General features: G+C 33.2%; 4 protein-coding genes across 16 annotated transcripts; 2 read left to right on the forward strand and 2 right to left on the reverse strand.

The window, feature by feature from the left end:
* The first annotated feature begins 5,257 nt into the window (after nt 1-5,257).
* LOC101204516 (squamosa promoter-binding protein 1) lies at nt 5,258-7,348 on the forward strand. The gene is made up of 2 exons (XM_004134905.3): nt 5,258-5,653; nt 6,780-7,348. Exons 1-2 carry the CDS (start codon nt 5,349-5,351, stop codon nt 6,898-6,900), a joined length of 426 nt encoding a protein of 141 aa, XP_004134953.1. The 5' UTR covers nt 5,258-5,348; the 3' UTR covers nt 6,901-7,348.
* Nucleotides 7,349-9,400: 2,052 nt separating this feature from the next.
* Nucleotides 9,401-17,472, reverse strand: LOC101204270 (glyoxysomal processing protease, glyoxysomal). 13 transcript variants are annotated; one of them, XR_004217324.1, is made up of 16 exons: nt 17,339-17,472; nt 15,755-15,834; nt 15,618-15,664; nt 15,345-15,519; nt 15,155-15,220; nt 14,976-15,041; nt 14,458-14,601; nt 13,621-13,740; nt 13,360-13,463; nt 12,854-12,939; nt 12,678-12,772; nt 11,843-12,587; nt 10,861-11,050; nt 10,220-10,283; nt 10,003-10,094; nt 9,857-9,875 (listed from the first exon to the last, which is right to left on the reverse strand). XR_004217324.1 is itself a non-coding variant. In XM_011659913.2 (15 exons), exons 2-15 carry the CDS (start codon nt 15,818-15,820, stop codon nt 9,610-9,612), a joined length of 2,244 nt encoding a protein of 747 aa, XP_011658215.1. In that variant the 5' UTR covers nt 15,821-15,834; nt 17,339-17,472; the 3' UTR covers nt 9,401-9,609. The 13 variants fall into 13 exon arrangements, 12 of the variants coding, with proteins under 12 accessions (XP_011658215.1, XP_031742817.1, XP_031742818.1 ...); XM_011659913.2 differs by lacking the exon at nt 10,220-10,283 and having other exon boundaries at nt 9,401-9,875; nt 15,155-15,202; XM_031886957.1 differs by lacking the exon at nt 10,220-10,283 and having other exon boundaries at nt 9,401-9,875; nt 9,982-10,094; nt 15,155-15,202.
* An 850-nt stretch (nt 17,473-18,322) lies between these two features.
* LOC101204028 (zinc transporter 7) lies at nt 18,323-19,718 on the reverse strand. The gene has a single exon (XM_004134903.3). It carries the CDS (start codon nt 19,608-19,610, stop codon nt 18,564-18,566), a length of 1,047 nt encoding a protein of 348 aa, XP_004134951.1. The 5' UTR covers nt 19,611-19,718; the 3' UTR covers nt 18,323-18,563.
* Nucleotides 19,719-21,208: 1,490 nt separating this feature from the next.
* Nucleotides 21,209-25,822, forward strand: LOC101203783 (putative E3 ubiquitin-protein ligase RING1a). Its single transcript, XM_004134902.3, has 10 exons — nt 21,209-21,520; nt 21,679-21,721; nt 22,584-22,642; nt 23,450-23,531; nt 23,655-23,775; nt 23,883-23,924; nt 24,281-24,784; nt 24,976-25,080; nt 25,171-25,365; nt 25,445-25,822. Exons 1-10 carry the CDS (start codon nt 21,415-21,417, stop codon nt 25,469-25,471), a joined length of 1,284 nt encoding a protein of 427 aa, XP_004134950.1. The 5' UTR covers nt 21,209-21,414; the 3' UTR covers nt 25,472-25,822.
* Nucleotides 25,823-26,251: the final 429 nt, after the last annotated feature.

Here is a 26,251-nt window from a genome sequence, read left to right on the forward strand (position 1 = left end):
AAAGTAAACAATCAAATGTTGCCATATAGTATATAGTTTAAGTAATCATCTTAATTTGGTATAAAAATGGTAAGATGTTTATTTAGTAATTTAAATTTATTTTATAGAAATATTGGTTGAAATGAAAATTGTATGGATTGAAATTTTTGTTAAATTAATTAATACATCAATATTTTCTATCAACATCTATATTATATTTCAAAACATTGGTGATCACTTGATTTATTTCATATACCTGAATAGTTTAGAGTGACAAATAAAGAAATAAAATAAGAATAGGAATGAGAATATTATGGTAAAAGAGAAGTAAAGAATTTGGAATATTTGAATTAGTAGGGGGAGGGGGGGTGGTCCATAGACCATTAACCATAAGTATAGGAGAGGACAACCACAAGTTCATTCGATTTTCCTTCCCACCACCGCCACCACCGCCGTCCCTATCAATCAAGAGATTCCAAATAGAAATAGATTTTTTTTCTTTTAAAAAAATGTAGTGAGAGAGAGAGAGAGAGAGAGGTGTAGCCATCAATGGCTGACCACAACCCAACTTGCAGCGACAAAGATCTCTATCCTTTGATTCATTATCACACTTTTGTGTAATAAAAACAAAGCCCACTCACTTCTCCATCTTTTCATTTCTCATTTTTAAACCATAAATTAAAACATGATAATCACTTGCAATATTCCTCTTCTTTTGGGTTAAAAAGTTGAGCTACAATATTTCTAAACAGGAGGTATTAGATTGTTCTGGCGGCTAATTTGACTGTAATAGTCAATAAATCAATCATAACAGTTTGCAAAATGTAGACTTAATCTAAATTTAGTAGAATAACCAAATGTTTTCAAATAGATGTGTGGTAAGTAAGCATAAGTTATAATCGTTTATAATCCAACACGATGAAAAAGATGATATCCGATGATATTAAAATTCATCATATTTGAATAGTTTAACTTCGTAGAAAGTTGACGTGAGACCATAACTTGCGGTAAGAAATGGATGGACAGAGCTCAAAAATAAATTTGTGCAATTATAAACTCTTATATTTGAGGATGATGAAACAATTTTGGTATATATTTTTTCTTTTTTTAGTTCAATACCTACATGGAATTGTTAAGATAAAAAAAAACAACAAAGAAAAAAATAGATATAAAGATTGACATAGTTTATTAACATTGTGTTATAGTAATCTTATTGAGAAGGATAATTATAAAATTTTCGAGTTTGTGTTGGGTATACGTGGCAGTGAATGGAATAGAAATACATAAGAGTCAAAGTTGGATAAAATAGAGAAGATGATGACAAGTAGATACAAGTGAGTTAGTGGAGAAATGTATATAAATAGATGAATTTGGAGTTTGGAGTATGTGATTGATTTAAATTGGTTGGGAAGTTCCAAAATGACCCAATACCATGTCTTACGGACGCGGCTTGATCAGATGATACAAATTATGAGTATCGATTGGTCACTGTCAAACCCTCCCTTTCCTTCAATTTCCATGCAAAATACTCATACCTCCACTTTCCCCTTATCACAAAATTACAATCAACCCCCCCTCTTTCTTCCTTTCACATCCATCATCCTCATCTTAACAGTAATACCAAATAAATCAGAATAATTTATCTTAGATCAAAAGAGATTGAATGGGTGTGTTAAGCCATAATTCAATGCACTGTTCCTCCTCTCTTAACTGTTGGATACTGAGAACGTTAATTTTGTTCGTTGTAAATGTAATGTAATTCAGTCAGGTTATTCTTTTTTTTTTTTTTTTTTTGTTTTGACACAAGGCTCCCGCTCTGTCTAAGGGTCTTTTTAGAAATCCGTTGAGAGTGTAATTAACTTGGATTAAGTGAATGATTTGGTACTGAGGACAGATTAGTTAAAGGTAATTTGTCTATATTATTAAAAGGAAAAAGATAGAGAAATTGATTTGATGGGATAGAAGGGGAAAGGGTGTTTGTTAAAAATGGGACGTTGGATGGTAAAAGCAAGAAGAGGGGAAGTTTTCAGTATTTGTAAATGGTAGGGTGTGTCTGATTATGGGTTTTTAAAAGGTATTTTGGACTGTTGTTTATGGCACTATCAACCCTTCAACGATCCTTTGGGCCCTCAAGAATGTTTCTTCTTCACAATTTCCCCTCTATGTCATTTCCAATACATTCTTTTTCATTCCTTAATTATTTGTAACTTTCCTTCTCTTCTTCTTCTTCTTCTTCCATTTCATTGCACTGTTTTTGTTTGTAACAATCTACTTAAAATTAACTTTACTCTAGCTAGGAAAAAAGAGAAAGAACAAAAATATGAAAATTCACTACTATTTACTTAATCTTTTTGCTGCGAAAGGAAAGTACTATTCAAGTGTGTTATACAATAACGTCCTAAAATTGAATTATGATGGATTTTCCAGTATGAAGTTTTAAAGAATATAAAAGGATATAGATGAAGAGAAAAAGGCTTTATCCAATTATCCAATTTTACCTAGATTGGAATTTAGGTTAGAAAAATTTGAGAATATAAAATTTGTTTGTAATTAACTAAAAAATTATAAAAGTTTGGACTATTTAGTTTTTTAAATAAAATTGACAAATAGATAGCACACCTTATGATTAAATAAGGTTTGTCTTTATCATTTCTGCTTTGTTCTTTTGTTTAATTTGTTTTTACAAAATTTGTTATCATTTCCGTTGAAGAATGAATTGTTGAACCAAAAAGAAAAAGAAAAACGCATCTAAACAAAAGCTCTGCTTCGGACTGGGAATCAACTTGGGCCTTTCCTAAATGGGCTAGACCTCCCTCCCCGGCCCAATAAGTTTTGTTTATGTTTTTTTTTTTTAATATATATATATATATAAATGAGAAAAATAATTGATATAAAACATAGACTTAAATATTGTTGTCTTTCTTTATGATTTTTCAATTAGTCTGCATCATTCTAAATTAAAATATTAATTTGACTAATGATTAATAATTGGAATGGCATGAGGGAAAAATAGTCCATTATATAAAATAATGACAAGTATATGTCTAAATATATATATATTTATTAATAAAATAGACAATTAGAATATAAAGCAAAATTCATTACTGGTTATTTATTAATATTATCCAATTGGTATCATCTTGTTTGTTTGTTTGTCAAGACTATATTGTCTGACCTAATATAATAAATGTGCCATTGTTGATATTAATTTAAACAATATTAAAACTCGGGAAAGAATTAAAATCCCGCAATCAGTTATTATTGTTTTGAAAATTGATTAAAGGATACCCATGAAATGATGAAGCAAGCTTTATTGTGAAAGAATCCAACTTTTATGGCATGCTAAGAAATTACATTCTAATACGATAAGGAAGGATGTGCTTACGTATATAAACATTATGTCATATTAGTACGATTATCATTGAAATTTAGAAATGTTTTCAAAGGTGGAGACAGTTGGCAAAGGAGAATGAGGTTCTGAATTGATTTGGCATTGTGATTGAGATGAGTGGACCAAAAGGCATGGGTACAGCTGCATTAATGTGGTCCTTGATGTAGGTGATAATTAGGGAGAAATATTAATATGAAAGGCATAAAAGAATAAAGGAGAGTTGGCCACTTAGCTTCATACCAATTGGCGCTCACAAAACCAAAAATCGTCTCATTTAAAAAATGGGCATTCACTAACTTGCATAAGCGGGTCACCATATGGAGACACGTGGTGGATGTGTATAGGGACATAGTGCTGAAACCATTGGCTGATCCGTGGCTGTCACCTTTGGCCCAGGGTTGTTTAATAATACACTTGGAATCGTCCTCCCCAATCCGAAAATGACTGTCAACTATTATACCGACAACGACTCTTCCTATAAACGCTTTTCCCATACCATACTATACATTTCACCATGTGACATATTTCTCTTTTTCTTTCTCCTTCCTAATTTTACTTCTTTTAATCCAAAGTATATACTTCTATCAAGTTATTTGTATATTTACTTACACGGATTTTAAAACCCAATATCACTCTTTCTTTAATTTCTTGGTCAATTGAGGTATATTTTATGTTGGTTAGTTAATTCCAAATAATTATGTCTGTGTGTATATGGTGAAGTTGAAAGTAGTCAACTTTTTGTTCTTTTTGTATTGTTTTTAGCAATTCGTAGGATGGAGTTTGGACTGTAATTGTAAAGTTTACTTTGAGTTTGTCCAATGATAAGGCTGAAGAATTTTCATATAATGTTGAGATGGAACACAAGCTACACTAAGTCACTCTCATAAAATATTTTTTATTCTTGATGTGATACATATAGAATTTTAGGTTACGCATTACAACTTTAGTCTATCAAATTTTAAATTTGTGTCAAGCATGTCATGAAGTACTTTAAACAACTTTTTAAATTAATCTTTGAACTATCATGTATCTAAATATAAATTATTCTTTTTTTTTATATATATATATCTTAGGTCTAATATAAATAAGTTTTCTAAAATTCATGAATCCTAATTAACTAGACACCATTCATAATAATCTTTAAAAAAAACAACGATAATCTTTGTTAGATATTTTTGAAAAAAAGAATTATTAGACGCAAAATTCAATATTAATGTTCCCTTGTTTTAAAAATATTTGAATGTGTTTGTAAAATTTAGGAATATATCTATATTAAACACAAACATTAACGTTCATAAAACAAATTTATAATATCTAAAGCTAAAAGATATATAGAGATACATGTATATCATGTCGCACTATCCACGTTATTATCACGAACGAATATTACCAATTGCACCAAGAGGGTTAGAGATTCAAGTTCAAATCTCCATCTCCACCAAAGAATACTATAAATTCATTGGTAAGTTTTTTTTTAATAGTTTAATGAAGTGAATGATTGAATAAGACTCAAAAGAGAATCCTCCAAACTTAAAAAGCAATTCTTTAATTTTTGAAGAAGCAGCAACCACACAAGTGAAAGAAAAGAATAGCACTTGGACAAGGACACCAAATATATAGAAATATATACAATTAATCATTAATTAATGGATTAAATTAATTATATAAGGTTGAACTTTTTAATATATGTGTGTCTTTTAATTTTTTCTTTTTTTTTTTTTTTTTGGTAAGAAATAGAAAAAGTATTTAATAGATTTTTAAACATCTAATTTTCTAACCAAATATACTGAGGTATATATTTGTTCAAAAGAAATTGAAAGACTAGAAACCTATTATAGTAAAAAAAGAAAAAGCAAAGAAAAAAAAATACAAGGTGTGGTCTCTTTCATTCACTTTCATTTCCATTATAGTTTATATTATATATATAGTCATGTGGTTCTTCTAACTTGTTCTACACATATAAGACTTCTCTTAGAAAATGGCAAACTCAGAAGATCAAGGTTGGGAGGACATGATTGTAGATGATGACGACGACGATAACGACAACGAAGAAATAGGGTTTGTAGATAATGAGAGGAGGAGGAGATCTGGTTTAACCAGTGCTCGGGGTGGTGGCGGAGGGGGAAGGTCAACGGTGGCACGTTGCCAAGCCGATGGCTGCAATGCTGATCTGACCGGTGCAAAACCGTACCACCGCCGCCACAAGGTCTGCGAGTTCCACTCCAGGGCGGCTGTGGTGATTCTGGCCGGATTGGAACAGCGATTTTGCCAGCAGTGTAGTAGGTAAGAAAGAAAGCTTCCTCTTTTTTTTTTTTCTCTCAAATAATTTTTTTTAAGAAAACCCTAATCTGGATCTCTTAAATTAGTATTGTTTTTTTAATCTTTATCAAAATGTTTCACTATTTATGGAATAAATCTAATATTCAAGTATTCTATTAAGGGGGAAGACATTTTAATTTCCATTTATACACTAAAGTGTTGAGTCAATTCTTTTTTGAATTTTCTATTGAACATGAAACATGTATAATTTAATATTATCTTTTTTGAAAAAAAAAAAGTTGTGTTTAATGGTGATTATGTCACCCAAATGGTTTTATTACCTATAGTAATTACTTTTCAATCAAGATAGTAAAATGCCCATTAATATAATAGTTATTGACTATCAATTTTATTTTTTTTAAAAAAGATTGACCTTCATTTTTAAGGTCTGAAGTTTTAACAAAGTACTGTTATATTATATATTCTTAATGGTTAATTAAGTTTGTTTAAATTAAAGTTGGTAAATTTGGATTTTTTTTTTCCCTCTTGAATAGAGATTGAAAGGTTTTACATTATTGTTAAGACTAAATGAATCAATTTTAGTTGTAATAACTTTTAAATTCAAGTGGGTTTGAGTGAGTGATACAATTAATGCTATATTCTCACAGTGATTTTAAAGCTTTCGCTTTCTTAAAATTAGAGAACAATTGTGACATAGGGTTTTGTGTGATTGGTGAGGAACTATTCATTTTAGTGTTAACACTTTTAATTATGTTGGATACTTAAAATAGTTTGCTTCACAATAGAGTTAATTTAGTGGTCGAAAATATATTTGTTGGAAATTATTAGAATGTGAATAGGGTAGTTTTAATATAGTGACATTTTTTTTGAAATTATTATAAAAATAGAGGAAAATCTATTAAAATTTATTTTTGGCAAATAGTTCTACTTTTTTATTTTCTGTGATGTGCATATGAATTTCTCACTAGCTGTAGCCTATAACAATAATGGTGGAAAAATAAATTAGAGGGAAGTAAAATTGAAAATATGAAAGGGTGTGGAGGATTATATTAAATACGCATTAAATGTGAATTAAATATATTAGATGGGAATGGAAAAGGGAGATGGTTTAGTTGTATTATGATGACAGGTTTCATGCATTATCGGAATTCGATGACACAAAGAGAAGCTGCCGGATGCGTTTGGCTGGTCACAATGAACGCCGCCGTAAAATCTTACCGGATTTTCATGGCCAATCCTCCACTAATTGAACCACACACACTCTCACTGTGTCCACTAATTACCTAATTAATAATAAATAACAATAATGATACACTCATTACTAATGAAGAATAAGAAGAAGAAGAAGAAGAAAAGAAGAAAGAGCTGCTCGTTATTGGAGTTAATTTTGTGTTGAGAGAGAGTCACAGGTCATTCTGGTTATTCTGGTCACCAGTCACCGGCGGCCACCGTGATGAAAAATGAATTTTTATGCTTTCTCTCTTCTGTCATCAAAAGAAAACCCAATTTATAGCCCTCTTTGTAATCATAATAATAATAAGTAAATAGATAACAAAGAGATGATCAGATGGTTTATGGTACTTTTTGCCTCAGTCACATATCACTAAAATCTGTGTGGGATATCTTTCTTTCTTTTTCTTTAACATTGTAGCTGTAGGTTATGTATGGAAGCCGGCCTATGTGTTTAATTTAATTGTAGTTTGTTATATTAATTAATGATGTTTTGTAAAAGAAATTACCTAGGGCAACCAAAAAGTATCATGATGTATCATCTTATATATATATTTTTTACTCTTTTAACTTTGGATTTTACTTAACTTTGGCCCATGTGAAATGAAAAATTAGAAAAAAAAAGTTGTTTTAATTCTTATAAATTAATTAAGAGACTATTTAGTAAAAAAAACAAATATTAAAAAGTGAAAAATTTGAAATTTAGAGGTAAAATGGAAACAAAAACTTAAAACTATAAAGTCAAAATGTAACATTATTATCTAACTTATATTTGTGAGACATTGCTGTGAAATTCAAACTTTAATTAAAACCAACACTTTTGTTGAACTTTGTATTTTGAAATGATGATATTAAATTATTGACGATTCTGAGTGGGTAAAGCCCTAATTTTGCATTGAAATAATTAGGGCTCAGTTTTGGGATATGTTCATCTATTATATTATATAATGAGTTAAAATTAGTGGGTAAATGTAGTGAAAATGGTAATGTAAAATCCAAAATCTTGTATTCGATTTAACGTGAAACTTCCATCCATTTTCTCTAAATTTTTAATTTCATCACAGTTTCATCTTAAACTTAGACAAGTGATAACAATTTTTTTTAACCTTTTAGCTTTAAAATATTTGTAATCTTTACTGTTTCGTAAGTTTTTGTTTAAAGAAAAACTTTCTTTTTTCAGGTTTGAGATGAAGTTATTTGTTTTAAAAAAATATCTTCATTTTGTTAATGTAAAAGAATCAACAAACTTGAGAACACCCAACTTGAGTAACTACAATTCCAACAAGCCTCCAATCTTCTAAACTAGAAGTGATTAGAAGTCCATATTGTATAACTCAACAAAACAATTCAGTACATTTTGAACCATTCAAATTAGATATGAAAACGAAGAAGTTACGATCAAAAGATGGTTTGAAAGAAAAAATTTATGTAACAATGATAGTGATATACATTTTAGCATTTAAAAAAAGCTAACATTCAATGGATTAATTTCTTTATGTCTAATTTAACAATACGTAGAGAGAGTCATGTAACCCAATTGACATAAAGATGGATAAAAATGTTAAAAGTTTAATCTCTACCCCACATATCATATGTGACGTCTTGGTTGATAAAATAGCCAAAGTATAGGGGACTTAATTTTTTTCTAAACCATAAATAGGTTAGTAGAGACTTATTTTTAAACTTTGTAATAATTCATAGAAGTTTTTGATGAGTTATATTAAAAAATAAGAGCAAAGTTAAAATGAGTGTATTTCATCGATAATTTATATTTATTTTTTCTTTTAAAGTTGAGATTCGTTTGACACATACTCCTCCTAAGGTTAAAAGTTCAAATTCTCTTATACTTACCTAAAGAAATGAAGTAATAGAGACAACTAAATTGAAGTCGAGTTGGCAGCCTACTCAAATGGTTAAACTCATACATAAAATATTGCATGTGCGTTTAATAGACTATAAATTTTGTAATTTAAATGCTACAAATTCTGAAAATAACATCTTAAAAATATTTGTTACCTTTAGATTTTGAAGTACATAGCTATACTGAAAGAAGAATATATAAAAAGATTAACAAATATAATATTTCATCTTGAAACAAAATTTTTAACACATACTCGATAAATATTAAAAATTATAATTAGTTTCTTCATTTCTAAATATATTATCAAATGCATTTTGAACGTTTAATTTTAATTTTCTAATCTACAACACAAATGTATTAAATCCTCTATTTTCAAATTTCTAAATCAAAGTGGCCCTGTTAACCTCACTTTATCATATGGTTGATGTGTCAAAAAGTGTTATCTGTTTTAGTTTGTTGTTATGTAATTTATGGGCAAGCTTTAACATTTAATCCAATAAAAGTTTAACAAAGTGTCAATCCAAGAAAAAAAAAGAGAGAGAAGACATATTTCAAATATTTGATTTGCCACATTTCCTATATCATTCGTCATTGCTTTTTAGATTATAAAAAGAAAAAGATAATTATAATAGATAGCAATTTAAGAAATAATAATGGAGTATATTGCAATAAGTTTAATTATTATATTTGCAACTTTTTTTAAAAAAAATTACAAATGAGATGTCCTCATCTCTAAAGGGTAATGTCACGGAACCAATTCATATAAAGATAAAGAATAAAATTATACCAAACACCCGAAACCAAAAGCAACGCTGAACCAGTAGTTCCCATTAAAAGATTGAAAAATGCACCTGTTTTAATAATGGTGTCATAACTTGCTACGGACTATATCAGATGGAAGCAGCCTTTCCCCCTCGTTATGAAGAGTTGGCTTTCGGAGTACTTCACGCTGTTCGGCGATGAACTTTGCAAATCGAGAACCTTTCCCTTTTGATTCATGGTCTTCGCCTAGCAATTGAGGGAGACCTGGTGGAGGAGAGGGCTTGGGAGATCGCTGTGACATCAATGCCCATATAGAAGAAAGCTGCTCATTTGGTTCATCCAGAACTTTTACAACTGAGAGATCCTCCATGTCTGTAAGTGAAAAAACGAACCGCTATAAATTAGAAATAGGACTCATGCTGTGGTAATTTATGGTCATAGAACGTAAATGACAAAAGTTGGTCAAGCCACACAATACGATTAAATTCAGCTGGGAAACCTTTGGAGAACCTATGGATGGGTTCCAAAGCTGCACATGGTATGCTGAAGTTCAAGTGTGGAATAATAACTCCTCGCCCATGCCTTGCATTGCTGTATCAACATTTCAAACAAATTATTAATTTCCAGTAGAAATCCTCTCCTCTTATTGGTATATGGATAAAGAGATACCAATCAAACAATTGAAAGCATCGGCCAAATAAAACTGAACAATATACCTAAGAATAGCTGCCCACAAACAAAACTAAATTGGTCCTACACGCCTTGAGTAATGATGAGAGGCTAAGCAAATTTGCACGTACAAGAACCAGAAGAATCATTAAAGGTTTCCCAGGTTTTATGGCGGCTAAAATTAAAAGGTCAGTATTCATTTAAAAGCAGTTATTCACTTCCATCCATCAAGGATATTATATGTGGAGCATGATGCAAGATAAAAATCACAAATAAATACCTCGATGAAATAAGCAGATAGCTAAAAAGAGAGACTAGAAAGGAAAATAAAATTATAGCTCTAATCTCCTAAAACTAGGAGGGCAATTGAAAAATGAAAAATGAAGAAAGCTGAAGTCGAAACAGAGTCAGCTTCCAAACGGTTTCATCCAGTTTAATGAATAGGTTTTCATACATTTTGCCATTTCAATTCTCAAGTCAATAGCAATTTAAATGGAAAAATGATTCCTTGTTTCTATTTCAAACACAATGAATAGTTCGTTTTTTTACCCTAATAGACTGAATACTTCAACATATCTGGAAAACTCTATGACCCTATAAGTTCACCAGTTCCATTTTCAATAGTAAGAGCAGCATTTTATAAGCTAACCTAATATGGACGGTTTGATCTTTGTTTATTGCACCGTACCTTGTAACAAGTCCAATCATATGGCCTTCTGAATTGACAACAGCACCCCCACTACCACCAGGGTGCACTGCAGCGGTTGTTTCAAGCATCGCAGGAAAATATTCTAACGAATCTCCTTTGTGATAAGATGAGGGAATCTTTGCTTTCACCACATTAGACACCACACCAGAGCAAACAGAAGGGGACAAGCCTAACAAAATTCAAACTAGTGTCAGATAATGTAAAATATAAATATTTATCATATGTTTCTCGAGACATTAGTAAATTAATTTCTGTGTAAAAAGAAAAAGGAAAATATCAACTTGCATAATTTGTTTTAAAAATATCATGTGAAACATATACTTCTATCCATAAACTCCAAAAGTTTTAGAATGGCGCATTATTAAGATTACCTATGAAAATCTTCATTGTATCAATTCTTACACACATGGACAATATTTGTTTTGTTACATTTAGGAGTTTAGTTAATAATTTTATGTTTGTCCAAATGAAATGTAATGGAGGCTATAAATTGATACACTTTACTTAATATTTAAATAAGAGAAGTTCAGGATTTTAAATTAATACAATTATTAGTTTTGATTAAATTGATACAAGTTCTTGTTTATGGGTATAAATTGATATTTTCCCAATAGAAAAAACAGGAACGCTAGAAAATTAGTTATCCCATCCAGATGAAAATGTAGACAGCCATTATTCAGTGGAACACCACTTCATCTGTATAATTAGAAATAACACGTTCTTTTTCTTTCAAGGAATCCTTTTAGGCAATCAAGTAACCCATCAAAGAATAATGATGATGACTGCAGAATGACTATTAAAACTATTTAAATGGTCTAAACTGGATAAGAAGAAAAGGCTCCTTCATCCGGTTCATCCCTAATCCCGGAACAAAACTTTTTCCAACACCAACATGAACCATGGCAAACTAAAAGATCACACAACAATAATAATAGACCAATAAATTAGATGAAAGAGATACCAGATTTCGGTCCCAACAGTCCATGCCCAATAACATGTATCTTTGACCCTGAGGTTGGGCAAGAACAATCCATTGTAATAGGGGAGAGCTGCTCTGGTATTTGCTCGAGCTGCAAGAGGGCAACATCCCAAGATCCCTTGCAGATGTATAACAATTTAGCATCACACCATATCCAAGGCTCTGCATGACTCAAGCGAACATGCAAGTTTCTACGGCCATAGTTAGGAAAACTTAACTTATTATCCTCAAGTTGGTTGTGGAGAAGAATATTTCCATTTTTAGAGGCATTTGGTTCTATATTTCCAATCTCTTGGCCGCCAAAAACACTGTTATTCATTGAACACGGAGAATGCTCAGTGTGGGACTGCAGCAGCTTGGCATTTTCGATTGATTTTTCTCCACCAACATTTGTTTTCCCAAATCTCCATGGCTCTATCAAGTGGGCATTCGTGAGTATTAGGCCTTGGCTGTTGAGCAAAACGCCAGATGCCCATATTCCTTCGCCCATTGTAACAAGACAAACAGAAGCCACTGCCTTCTCAATTTTAAATGGGAAAGGACGAGAACAGCCAGAACTTTCTTGAATACTGCTGAAGCCTCCCTCAAGTTTTTGTTCCTTATTCACTGCCATATTCCCCACAGCACCAATACACCTGTTGTCGTTGTCAATCCTTTCTCCAACATTACAAGTACCTAGCAGTAGACCACTGCAAGCAGTTGCGATGGCTCCCCATGGAATCAACAGCTGTTACCAAGCCTAGAGTCTCACACAATGCAATAACTCCGAGTGCAATTAAATTAATAGCATGTAAAGAGGCAAACAGATTCATTATACCTGAATCTCAGCACCAGTCATATAATGCACAAGTGGCCTAATCAGAACACCAATGAGACGTGCTTTTTCATCAAAAACTGGACAGCCCTCCATTCCTACCAGAGAAAGTATCATAGTTGTAAGAAAGAAACCACCAGAAGAAAACAGAATACAATAGAACAGAAAGATAAACATACCAGGAAGACACCGCATGTCAGCCATCAGTAATGACTTGCTCAATGAGCTAGGAGGGTAGCAATTGGAAATTGATCCGACCGATAAGCTAATTTGGTCAAAAAATCAAAGACTACTAGTCACACAACAGACAGCAGATGCAATAACAGACTCAACCTGAATTATTTGACAGTATATTTACCCCTTGAAAGCAATTAGGATTGGCAAACAAAAAATAGACAAGTAAATTCAGAAACATGTCACCATTGTTAAATATGAAAGAAGAGAAAATCTTCTACAGCCATCTGCAGAATTTGTAATCAATCAACTACTAACATCTTCAGTGACATTCCAGTATTCCATTTAATCATGCTGAAACCGATACTAACTGAACTAGAAAAACAAGAGAGGAACGGGAGCATCTAGGATTTAACAAAATTTAAGTGTGAATAGAGTCCTAAAAGTTTGCTAGTCTGGAACTGTTTGAGAACTCAAGGGTAAAATTGTATGAACTATGTAACAGATATACCTGTTAAGAAAATGCACTGGTGATAGAACACCAAAAGGAGAACCAACAGCAAGAAGAAAGGATCCTCTCTGCCTTGAGGGAGATATACTTATGTTTGGCATGTCCTAGAAAGAACTCAAATATTAGTAACTAGCAGTAGACATTACAAGTAAAAAAGACAAAGCTAACGCTATAAACATTCATGAAATGCCTAACCTATCCTGCAATCTATAGAATTGAAATTTTCTAATGAATGACAGGTAAGGAGAGGTAGGAATTCACCTTTGAGAGTGAGGGAACACCAAGAATGGCGATTCTTATTGTTAAGTCATTGTTCTTGCTAGATCCCTCCAAATCCAAAAATTTCTGGCTACCAACAGAAGTTCTCTTTTCATTTTCAATCTGAAAATGAACCAGAAACTACACTAAGGAGACTTAAAATTGGGGGGGGGGGGGGGGGGGGGGGGGGGGAAGGCATAAGTATGGAAGCAAAACAAAATAAGTGCAATTATATTAAATTTATTGATGGCTCTCTTTCTTTTTCTATTGTTTCCCAAATAGAGTTAAAACAACTTGGGACACTCTGCGAAGCATAATGGAACTCTCAGTTTTGATCTAGGTGGGTGCCTCATTTGAGCATTATATTTGGCTTCATCCTAACCCTGCTTTTGTTGCACTTTCCACCAAATTAATAAAAGGTTTTTTTTTTTTTTTTTTTGGTTAAATGGGTATCGATTCAGTTAGTTGTTACAAGCAAATTCAATTTGACAATGTGCAAATGCTGTAGCTTCTTCTAGGTGGCGATACAGAATTCTACCTACATTGCAAGTGAACCTTTTATAGTTTTATATAACGATTACCTGAGTTGTCTTGTGATATATACTATATAGATTACAAGAGAAAGGGAAATATGTATGACAATTAAACTATTTTATCAACCAAAGGACCACTCACCATGCTAAACTCTTACAAATGTGGTATGATAGCTCTTCCTAGAGAAAATTTGTTTAATAGAATATTAACTCGAACAACCTTCAAATTTCATTTATCAAGCGTTAGGTTCATTTCTTCAAAGAGTATTGTTTTAGTTCATAAATAAAAGACAGCAGATATTAAAACCTGTCCCCGAAGAGAATCCCTAAAAGATGGAGAACCATTTGTATATGAGGCCAAGGACCAGCCGACCTCCCATCTCTGATGTAATGAATCTATGGAAGCATCCATGACTGATTGAAGAGCAGTGGCAGATGTAGGTATATCATACTGCAAAATACAGTTAGCTAAATTGACAAAAAAAAACAATTGCATGCCAGCTAAATAAATTCAAACAAGCAATAAATTATTAAAACAAAATGTGCAAATGTTTACTATCAGAGGCAGAGCAGGTGAGTAAACATGGTGTTATTGGGAAGAACACATACTCCTAAATTTACTTAACGTTGTTTTATACGGTAGTGGGATCAGAAAACCTTATAGCTTGAAATAAAACTGACATAAAAAATAAAGGCTGAACCTTATCCATGATTACAGAAATTTACCCTGTGAGTTAAACTTCACCCCATAAAAATAGAAGTCTAATTTGGATTTCATGAAACTGTTGGAATCCCAACTAAATAGTGAGAAAAATGAATGCCTACCAAAGCCAACAAGTGTGCAGCATGCCAGTGAGGAGTTTTGCTAACATCAGAATCTCTCGAGATACCCTGTGTCGCAAGGGATTATTCATATGTGAGTTTTGAATGCTAAATTAACCATTCAAGAAAACTTATGAATTTATCAAATATACAATTACAATTTACAATCTTATAAATTATACCTCAACCATAATGTCAATCTGAACACCAGGAATTAACTCAGGCTTTCCCTGCAGCTCGTAAAAAGGCTAATCAAATAAATTGACCCAATTAATCACATACATAAGAAGTGGAAAAAATAATTTTATAACTACAACAAAACCCAGAACAGTGACAATTCCCCCCTTCTGCAGCATTGTAAGTGAAGTTAACCTTATGAATCTTATCTCTGTGTTGAAGTGGCATAAAAGGCTCAAAAATGGAGGAAACAGTAAGAACCAATGTTGCAAATTGATCCTTATAATTACCAAGATGCTTAGCGGCCCTGGTGTCATAAAGGGTTTCAGGTAATATCATTCCAGATGCTGAAAGAGTTGTCCTCCCAGAACTTCACATGCCAAAAAAGTAAAGGGAATCCATTAATTATTTTCCAAGTTAAAGACATACAACCCCTAAAAAACAATCTATCAGATAAGAAATTCTCACTGATACTGATGGAATGCATGTTTTTGCATCTTCAGGCCCTTCGGGTCCTAAATCATAAGGCTCGCTGATTTTTCACCATCTCAACGGAAATTGAAGCATGGGAACATGGAAAAGGGGCAAGAAAGATAGTGACTCACAGGGCCTTGGACTCTGACCATGATGGCAAAATTTCTAGCATGATCCACAATTTCACGTTTCGCCATGACAGGAAGATTGGCTGATTTAGAGAAAGAGTACAAGTTCAAAATAAAAATAAGCTCAATTGAAAAAACAATTATGCACTTTTTCCACCATTCCTATGAAAATAAACTTAAAATTCAAAGGCGAGATAATGAAATGATTCTGCTATTGCCTTCAGGTAGAAGCTTACAATTTGTGAAACCACACTAGCCCAGCCAGGCATCCACATTCTAATACTTATACCGAGTAAATAAAAAGATTCTCAACACATTCCTTGATGAATTCACTGATCTGAATTGTCTGGTCTTAATTTTGCATTAAGAAATGTGTTTTCTACAACTAGGAGTTTGCTCGTTTCTCCTACAACCTAAACTAAACCCCTCAAGCCACTAGCATATCATGAGAGGATTTCCTATCCATAACACATAGGATTGTCAATTTAGAAGAAAATGCAAAAAAGATCCTTTACGCATAGGATTATACTCTTTATTTTTGTCAAAAAAATCAACGTTCACATAATAAAAAAAACTAAATTAAAGTCCTTGATTGTTTAAAATCTAAATAAAATTATTAGTATCAATGTCTGTCATTTAAATCTGAATAGAATTACTATTGCCGCTATTTCATAAAACCCCAACTTCCGTTAAATATCAATTACAGATACCTTATTACTCTCCGTTCTTATCGTAAATACAGTGACATTAATTAATAATTAAATTCAAATGAGAATAAAAACATAAAACTACATTATTTACTATACAGCTAAGAATGGATAAAAACAAAAAATCAAAAGTTTTTTTCCCAAGCCATTGTATTATAGACTAAAGGTTTCTTCCAATCGTCTTCGTTCCGTATTTATCCTCGTTAGGTCATGGTATTACATTCTGTGAATTATCCACAAAAACCAAAGTCATCAAGCACTTACCTTACTAAACTTTCTACTTGTGTCCCTTCCGTCTTAATTTGAACTTTAATATTTTTCACTAAATACAGATAATAGAACGGAATTTGAAGATAGTTAAGTTAATTACATTGATTGTATGTGAATATCCAATCCACAACCAAAGCACTTGATTACTTGATTTCTCAAGCAGGAATCAAATTGGGAAAAGTCGAAAATCATAATCAATCAAAATAACTTCAATGATTAATCTTGATTGTACGTTGAAACACATTGAAGAACTTAATGACACACCATAAATTTACAGATATTTATTAAACCCAAGAAAAACACGACCAACCGAAAGTATCTTCTATGTTCCTCTCAGAAATATAGTAAATACTTTACTAGCAGATACATGATTATCCGCCAAACGTCCTTATCTATAATAATCGCCCGCAATCATCCAAGAAATTCAAATCAACTTCACATGCGGTGAACGGAAGGATAGAAGATAACAGAAAGCGAAGACGAAGAAGATAAATAATGAAATAGAAAATTAAAAAAAAAAAAAAAAAAAAAAAAAAATTGAAGGTAAGTTCATAGTAAATCCAAAGATAGTTAAAAGACGATTGAAGAAAAATTGTGGGGAATGAGTTACCTGTGAAGTAGTGTGAGAAAGGAAGATGAAGAGGCCGGTGTGGAGGATAGCAGCTTCGGTTGAGGCAATCAGCAGTAGACCTTCTTCTACAGGAGACGCGCGGGTAAGATGCTGCACAAAATCAGAAATGTTATCTTACGGCACGCCTATTTATAGTGTTACTAATTTAATATTATATATAAACTATTTACCCTAAGGTTATAATTAAATTTTGGATGATTGTCAAAAATAGAAAAAGAAAGAAGAAAATACTACAAGTTTAGTATTCCACTTAAAATTAAAAATAGAATAATCTAAGCTTTGGTAAGTGCATTTTAGAATTTAAATTTTGTAATATATGATTGATTCTACTCATTTTTTTTGAGGTTTAGAATTTTGAATTTTTAAAATTTTGATGGATGTAAATTTATATTTAGTAAATTAATTTTGTTGATGAAAAAAGTTAATTTAGTTTTGATAAAACTCTCACCATATAGGTTTGATAAAACATTCATAAGCTCATAAAATAGTATTTTAAGGTTAAATTCTAGCTCTAATTTATATTATTTTTTTAATGGTAGGAGTTAGATTATAATTTAATTAAACTAAACTTGTAATTTGGTTTAAACGTATTAATGTCTTAAAAAGATTTGCTAATAGTTAATTATGTGTTTAGTAGAATTAACTTGTCAAATCATAGAGGACTAATTATATAAATAAAAAATAAAGAAAAGTGTTAATAGGTATTCACATTAAAAGGAACTAAATGAATTTCACCATAGCCAATCAAATGTTGTCGCGTATTCGTTTTTGTCCTTTTGAAGTGTATATATCGTTGTTTACACATTTTTTTTAAATGGAAAACAAAGGGTGAGGTGAAGCATTATTCTGATTTTAATGCAACCAGTAAATTGAATCAAATGGAGTTGGGTTTTTAAGTTAAATGTTGGATTTTCTATCTTATAAATGTAAAAAAGAACAGAAAAAATTATACAACTGTTGTTAATTAATTTATTGATCTATTATCTTTTGAAGAATTTTCTAAAAGTGTTGTTAATGTTCAGTGCCATGATATTCTAAAATTGTCAACAATAGCTGCGGGTACTAACCAATAATCTTGAGAAAGTCCTAGTGGGAAAAAGAATCAAAACACTATCCTGCATAAAAAATGAAAAAATAAAGCAATATACATCAAAAGAGAAAAAAAGAAAAAAGTAATTCTAACTCTTCTGTTGTGACAAAAGTACTAAGCCCATGTTGCCAACAAAGACATGCCTCCAACTCCCATCAAAACAGCAACATAAGCCCATATATGCAGCTTGAGATTGGCTTGCAATTTTGGCCCCTTGAAATCATGCGCCAATAAATTAACCAACGCCATGTAATTCAGCAACCCTGCCGATAAAGCATTCAAAATCCCCACTACTATTAGCGCCGTCGGACTATTCTCACTGTACACGTTCGACAACACAATCCCCAATCCTATTCCAAACGGCGTCGTAACCGAGAAGAAAAACACCATTATCGCCTTCATCTTTATCCTGTATTGCGCCTGCAGAATGCACCCTCCAAGCCCCATCCCTTCAAACAGTTGATGAAAGCACAGCGCAGCGATGAGCGGTCTTATGGTGCACGGATTCTCCGAAGCCCCTAGTGAAAGCCCTATCACTACCGAATGCACTACAATCCCAGCTTCTAGTATTTGCGCGATAACACGGTGTCGTAGCAATTGCGACCCGAGTTTTTCTCCGGTTCCTTCTTCTTTCCCCAAATTTTCACTCATTTCCTTGCGGTCCTCATTATTGATCTCCTCCTCCTCTTCTGATAATTGATCCTGCATCGACTGTTTATTGAAGTGACTCAACGAAAACGAGTCCAACATTAGAGTCATGATAGCGGAAAGCATTGCTATGAATGTGGGGAAAGGGAATTTCCGCCATGGATTCTCTGGCAAACAGGGGGATGTTAAGAAATCGTAGGAATCAGGGAGAACGTGCATATAACCAGTTGCTAGAATCACACCGGAGGCAAATGCCTTGACGATTGCAAAGGTTTGTCCGTCTGGATGAAGAACTGGTATGGCGCGGGAGAAGAGAGGAAGAGAAATGCCGATCATGCTCGCGACTAAAATGGTAGCAATGGAGATGAGCTTGAGTTTGAGGGACTCGGCTCTGTCATGGCAGTCTTGTTGAAGCTGAGCTTCACATTCGGAATCGGGAGATGGAATTGAATCTGAAAATGATAGGGAAATGAAGGACAAGAGAAGGAGAAGGAATATGAGATTACGAGCCATGGCTGTGCTAAAACTAATCCAAAAATATGTGAGTTCTTTACTGATTTCTGTTGAGATTTAACGGATTCAAACTGCCATTGAAATGGCGGTAATAGCCTCCATTGGTCGAAAGAAAAAAATGGAGTCAGATTCTAAACTAGAGGTGAAATGAAGGGTATTTTGATAAATGGACATGGAATTGTAAAACTTGAGGTGGGCGTGTGGAAGTTGTGACGTGCACACAGGTATGACTAGACTTTCGTCGAGGAGATTTACTCTCTACAGCTGACGTGGCATCGATTATTTACTTTTACCATGCGTTACAATGCCACGTAGATTGTATCTCCCTCTCTATAAGGTATTTTCAACTTAATAATTCAACCACTTTTAATTCATATTTTCTCAAACGTGTTTATATCCTATTTAATTTATAAATGAAGTTTATTTTCTTTCATAGTTTATAAAATTTACCCATTTGATTAATTTTCCAAAAAAAAAGCTAATGAATGCATGAATTTCGTTTCTCGTAGAAAATCTCCACAAAGAGATTATACTGTCTAACTTCTTTTAAGTCCTATAATTTTTAGAAAATAAGGGCACACTCAATCATATAATTTAATATTAAATAATAATATAGAACAAAAGTGATATAATTAAATTATGCAACTAATTATACAAAACGAAAACGTTAAAATAGTTTGGACTTAAGTAGTAGTGAAATCACTTGGCCTTAACTCAACTCAGATCCCTCTGCCAAAAGGTTAGCAGAGACCATTGCAAACTTCAATGTACAAGAAATTAATCAACCAAGGCATCTTTCACATTCAGCCACAAATTAAAACAATATAAATATGACGTCCAATGGCATCTTATCTAAACATAAACTATCATTATTATATGTTTCATATCAACAAATTAAACTTTATTTTTTATTTTGTTGTCTTAATCAAGACCTTACAGAACACTTAAACTGCATACATAAAATCATCATTAACTAAACTCATCCAATAACTTGAAATAACTTAATTTTCTACTGGCATTTAAGGAATGATATATTATTAAATTTATATTCTCTTGTAGATTTATCAACTTGAAGGAACGGACATTTTTACAAAGCATTTTAAAATAAGAAAGGAGAAAAATGAGTGGATAAAACACATTCAATTCTAAGATGGTTGAACTCAGGAAATAAGAAATGGGTAGGTGGGTAAATAGGGAAGTGATTGCATTGGGAACAGCCATGAAAATGATTGTATGTAAATGAATTCTCTGTGCTGCTTAGAGGATCTGAAATCAAAGATTATTTCATTGTAATTACGAGAGGGAAAGAGTATGTAGATAAACGACCCATTGACTTTTTCTTTCTAAAATGTGGCCTTATGGTCTCGTTCTAAAAAGAAAAGCATATTTGAAGCATTAAGCTGCAAACATTGTTATTGTTAAATTGGTAGAACAGATTTACAAATTACAAACAAATAAGGAAATAATAAAAAGGAAGAGATGATTTGTATACAAAATGACTAAAATACGGTAGATTGATTTATTTGGTAGAGTATGGAAATTGGTATATTATGTAAATTGCATTTTTGATGAAAGAGCGTTCCAAAATTCTTTGGTGTTGTGTGCTTTTTTTTCTTTTTATTTGTTTAATCAAAATCTGATGCCGTGGAAATTTCGTAAAACCACGAAAACGAGGCTCCCTCCCTCTCGGCTCTGATATTTTGCTCCACCGCCCCCTTCCATCGTGCTCTACGAACCTCAATTTTTCTCAACTTACAACTTCTTTTCCTTCTTTCTTCAACTTATTTTGCTTCAGACCGAAGCAATGCCGGCTCGAAAGCGCGCTTACGACTCTCTCGATGTTGATCTTTTGCCGCCGCGACTCCATAATACCTTCAACAATGAACGCTCTCAAGATGAACAATCTCAGGGTACGCTTCTACTTTCTCTTCACCAACCTTAATTTTCACGATGTACCCTATTCTTTCATCTTCCTGCATTTCATATATCTTATTATTTCTTCTTTTAATTATTTTCTTTGTGTTTGTACTGAGTTCGTGGTGTTCTTTCTCGTTCCTTCTTTTCCCAGAATCCGATCGAAGCTCTTCGTCCAGTCAAGGAGATGAGGACGAGTATGTTCCGTTTATGAGCTCTGTTTTGCGTTTGCTTCTTTTTGTTCGTCTTCTTTTTCGTGTTGTTCCCTTTTACTCTATTTACTCTTTTGATTTATTTCGTCTGGTTGGTTATGGAGTTTCTTTGGTGGCTAACTGGCTGGGATTGATTTGGGATCTGCATGGTGTGCTTCGTGGTATTGTTCATTGAGGTCTTGCTGTGACCGTATTCGAAGACCAGCTGTGTAGGCTTCACGTACTGAGGCACTCGTCGATTTTTTTCCTGCACCGGAGTTTTCCTTACTTTCAAGTTTTGCGTTCCTTTTCCGATTATAGTTAGTAGAATTGGGAGCTGGATCTTGTGGGAGAAGTGGGTTCTCGAGGTTGTATGTGCGATCAATCTGTTTTTACATATGCTATGAGTTGCTGGGTGGGTAATGACGATGGAGCTCACATGGTTTTAGCTTCTTTATGATGTTAAAGCTCACATGATTCGAGATCAATTATTGACTCAACGTGGAATCAAGCTTACTATAACTGAAGCGTTCACGGGAAAATTTTGGTGGTTCCCGCCATTGATTATCGGATCCAATTTTACGCAATTTCCAATAGGTTAACGACTGGAAATCCCGGCATTTCATTAGGAACGACTTTACCCAAATTCTTGACAGCTTGAGCGGTGCCCTTTCGCTCACGCGATGAACGAACTATTTGGGTTTGGGTCGTGTCATAGAATATTTGTGTTTGAGACTATGAACAGAAAGTTGTTTATCGGTTCTATAGTTGCATGGTGAACAGTAGAATTCCTTGAACAATTAACACGATCTTAGGTGTTTTGCGATTGTTCCGGCATCCTAAATTTCTGTCTGGTTTTCTTTTCCAGATTTATCGCCGTGAAACTGTCAGACATTCGGAAAGAAGTTCAGTGTCCAATCTGCTTAGGTATGTTTGACTAATTCCTTCTTGCTGAACATATTTATCTCACGTAAGAAAAGATTTCTATTGATTTGAACATTTGGTTTGAATACTTATACAATTTGCGGTCTCCAAGTGCATAAACATGCTTACTACTTGAAAACGATCTAGCTGTTTAATATAGGTTTCAATGTGTTATCCAGGTCTTTACTGACTTTTACAAGATTGTTGTTACATACTGAAAATCAATCATCATATATAATTAACTTACTTTTGTTAGTTTGTAAACTGACCTACCAATAAGGCTATTTCAAATAATTTAATTCCGGGATGAAATGCTGTGGAGTAGAGGATTAATTTTTCCACCTCCGAGTGAGTGAATTATTTCACATATGAGGCTATGGGATTTGGTTTTCATTTCTTTTGGTGTTCAACGTTCCTATTGGAACCTTACCATTTCAGGCTACATATAAGTTCATTTGGAGCCACTGGTTTGTAATGTTGTTACATGTTTGCACACAACAATTTGTAAATTAATGCCCGTATTGTCAAGATTCTTGTTCCTTGCTTTCAGTTTATGCACTGACAGCTAACACGAAAATATCTTCCTTATCATAAGACAATAACTAAATTCCAAATCAAAACATTCCTAAAATTTGACATTTTTCAGTGGTTGTATTAAGTACTATGAGCCATGACATTCTAAGTCTTGGCATGTTTGGAAAATATATTTAGGTGAATTTGGTGAGGTTACCTCAGAGTCATTTTGGATGTTTATGCATGAGTAGTTTTCTTAAGGTGGTCGTTAAGTGTTTTTCAATTCATAATGTGCAGGAATCATAAAAAAAACCAGAACAGTTATGGAATGTCTGCACCGCTTCTGCAGGGAATGTATAGACAAATCGATGCGTCTAGGGTATGTCCTTATGTAATTTTTATTTTGATTTTTCTAATTGATGTACAGCTCAAGAAAATAAATAAGTATCGTCGCAAAGTTTCCCTCTACCTTCCAGTAAACTTGTACTAAAATTTGCTGCAGTAACAAGGAGTGCCCTGCTTGCCGCACTCATTGTGCCAGTCGACGCTCTCTGAGAGATGATCCAAACTATGATACCTTGATTGCTGTGTTGTATCCAGATATTGAAAAATATGAGGAAGAGGTGGGAATATTATGTTTTAGCTTGCAAGCGTGGTGTTTGATAAATGATAATTGATATCGCCATTTCTGCATGCTCCAATTTTGTTAATTTATCTCTTTTATGGATAGGAACTGGCTTTCCAAGAAGAAGAGAAAGCTCGTAATAAGCAGGTGAGAAGGCTAAGTTCTGCGAATTTGTTTGTTTCCAGAGTTAATAAGTTCACTTTACATTGTTCAATATACATTAAACCACATATTTTGTTGTGCTAAAACCGACCAAGAGAGGGAGAGAGGAATTATTTAAGTCATTATTCGATATGCAATGAAAAGTTGTGGGGGCAATTGGGACATGAAATAGAGCATGTTTTTCTTCGTTGTTGTGCTTTTCTATTCCATTTAACTTGGAAACATCTCGGGCTGAACATCAAAATGGTTATTATAGATTGTACTTGTATTGGGTATATATGATCACGCTTACTTTTATCTTCATGTTTTGTTTAAAATGTTACTTTTTGATTATTCTACAGATCCAAACTTCCATAGCTCAGACACTTCAACGACAAACTGAATCTTTGGGTAGGAAACGTTCTAAACCTTCGAGGAGATTAAGTTCTAGAGGACCCAAAAGCTTCCAAAATCATATTGAAAGTCTATGCTTTGATGAGAATGAGGACGAAAATGATTATGATGTCAGCAAAAATTCATCTTCTGCTGATGAGCGCATGGACACTAGACCTAAAAGACCCAGGAGATGTGGTCCTGTTAGATTTTCACAGTCTTCTTCAGCTACCGGAGCAGACGGAGCAGATGGTGGTGGTATTGAACATGAATATGAAGTTAACAAAGAAAAAGTTGGTGCATCTTTAGGGCTTGTTGGTAGCTCGGAAAAACTTTCTTGGGGCAAAGGTGGAATAAGAAGTCACACTAGATATGGGGGTACAAATGGGGGGGCTGGTAAAATTTCCAGGAATAACCGCATCGCGAAGCTGTCAGATTATGTTCGAAACTCAGAAAATGTCAGTGAGGAGGAGGTAAAAACAACTATTTGATGTGTTACTAAACTTCCTTATGAATAAACTGTGGACATGTTAACGTGTAGAAAGGGCTCGCCTACTTAATCACATGCATTTTGCTATGCCTCTTTTAGATGCTGCTTAAGAGCTCAACAATCTTTTATTGTTTCTATTCATCAATGACTTTTGCCTACTCTTCCTGATTTTAGTTGGACATCCACGTTTTGCTCGTTTCCATGGATAGAACTATACCTGCATTGCAAAGACCATATATTTGCTGCAGGCCTTCAGTGATGATTGGACACCTAAGTCAAGTAATCAGTTATTTAATGGAGCTGCACTTTATCTGTTTAAAGTCTTTATTCATTTATTTAGTTAATTCTTGAGCTTCCTTTCTTCCACAGTACGTTGCTCTTGAAACCTCACTTTCAGTGGACGTTGTTGAAATATGCGTGGCAAAAGAGCTTCAGGTGAAACTCGATCCTTCCACCTCTGAAGCGACAAAGAACCCATGTAAAGAAAGTGTACAGATACTAAACGAGCAAGAGACACTATCGACAGCAAAACTCAAAGCACACAGGCTAGCTTGTGGCTATCTGGTAAAAGTTGCACACTACATTTATAACCATTTGTACAAGCCTTTTGTACCACATTTTAAGCTTGTTCCCTTGATTCCAGCTTTTGGCATATAAGAAAAAGGGCTAGAGTTCTGCTGATGAAGAGGAATTTGTTTGGCTAAGAAGAAAAAGCACTTGTGCTTACTAGCAATTCATCCTTGAAGATTTTGGCAAATCTCCATACGTATATATCAACTCAAGATACCAAGGGCTATAAGAAGTTCCTGCTACAGGTCTTTTTCCCCCATCTGAATGTGTTGTTTAACAACTCCCTCGTTAGTTTCTTGCTACTGCTTTCTCCATTTCTCCATGTATATGTGCCATTTTCATCAACCTTGCAGTATTTAACTGACTTTAAACAGATAAAAGTTCTGATAAGTGAATATATATACCATGGAGTATGGATTACAATCCATTTTCATGATAGTTTATTATTGAATGGTGGAGTTCTTATGATCTTCTTTTAACAATTTATGTACAAATGCTCATGTTGCTCTAAGACAAATGAATTCTAAACTTAAATGAGTTATAACTTCGCCTAGAGACGGTGCAAAATTTTAGTCAAACTTAGTTATGTGGTTGATTCCCTCTCAGAAAACCAATTGGAATTGATCTCTCAACTGCTAATTAAAATTGGCCCAATAATTAAGATTGATGTTATGGAATTAAAGTAAAATCGATGATGTAAGATTGAATAAAATAAACGTTGTAATAATTCTAACCTTCAACCTAGCTCATTGATTACGACTCTATCCTTATCCATAAACCGCTTGTATTGTTGTTTGTTATTATTCCTTTTGGATTTTCCCAAACTTTTAATACATTTGTGGGGCCAAGGTGGAAATAAGTAGGCCCCCACCGTAGAGGT

This window comes from Cucumis sativus, chromosome 6 (assembly GCF_000004075.3).
Source record: "Cucumis sativus cultivar 9930 chromosome 6, Cucumber_9930_V3, whole genome shotgun sequence".
Classification (NCBI taxonomy): Eukaryota; Viridiplantae; Streptophyta; class Magnoliopsida; order Cucurbitales; family Cucurbitaceae; genus Cucumis; species Cucumis sativus.

Bases quoted from the DNA above. Each gene is read 5' to 3' on its own strand.
- LOC101204270 (XM_031886956.1), bottom strand. From the start codon at position 15,820: ATGGCGAAACGTGAAATTGTGGATCATGCTAGAAATTTTGCCATCATG. The intron at 11,051-11,842 runs GTATCTCTTTCA...GAATTTTGTTAG, and splicing joins ACTGTTGGGACCGAAATCTG to GCTTGTCCCCTTCTGTTTGC. The intron at 10,095-10,860 runs GTACGGTGCAAT...ATGTTGATACAG, and splicing joins ATGATTGGACTTGTTACAAG to CAATGCAAGGCATGGGCGAG.
- LOC101204516 (XM_004134905.3), top strand. From the start codon at position 5,349: ATGGCAAACTCAGAAGATCAAGGTTGGGAGGACATGATTGTAGATGAT. The intron at 5,654-6,779 runs GTAAGAAAGAAA...TTATGATGACAG, and splicing joins TTTTGCCAGCAGTGTAGTAG to GTTTCATGCATTATCGGAAT.
- LOC101203783 (XM_004134902.3), top strand. From the start codon at position 21,415: ATGCCGGCTCGAAAGCGCGCTTACGACTCTCTCGATGTTGATCTTTTG. The intron at 21,521-21,678 runs GTACGCTTCTAC...TTCTTTTCCCAG, and splicing joins TCAAGATGAACAATCTCAGG to AATCCGATCGAAGCTCTTCG. The intron at 21,722-22,583 runs GTATGTTCCGTT...TTTCTTTTCCAG, and splicing joins AGTCAAGGAGATGAGGACGA to ATTTATCGCCGTGAAACTGT.
- LOC101204028 (XM_004134903.3), bottom strand. From the start codon at position 19,610: ATGGCTCGTAATCTCATATTCCTTCTCCTTCTCTTGTCCTTCATTTCC.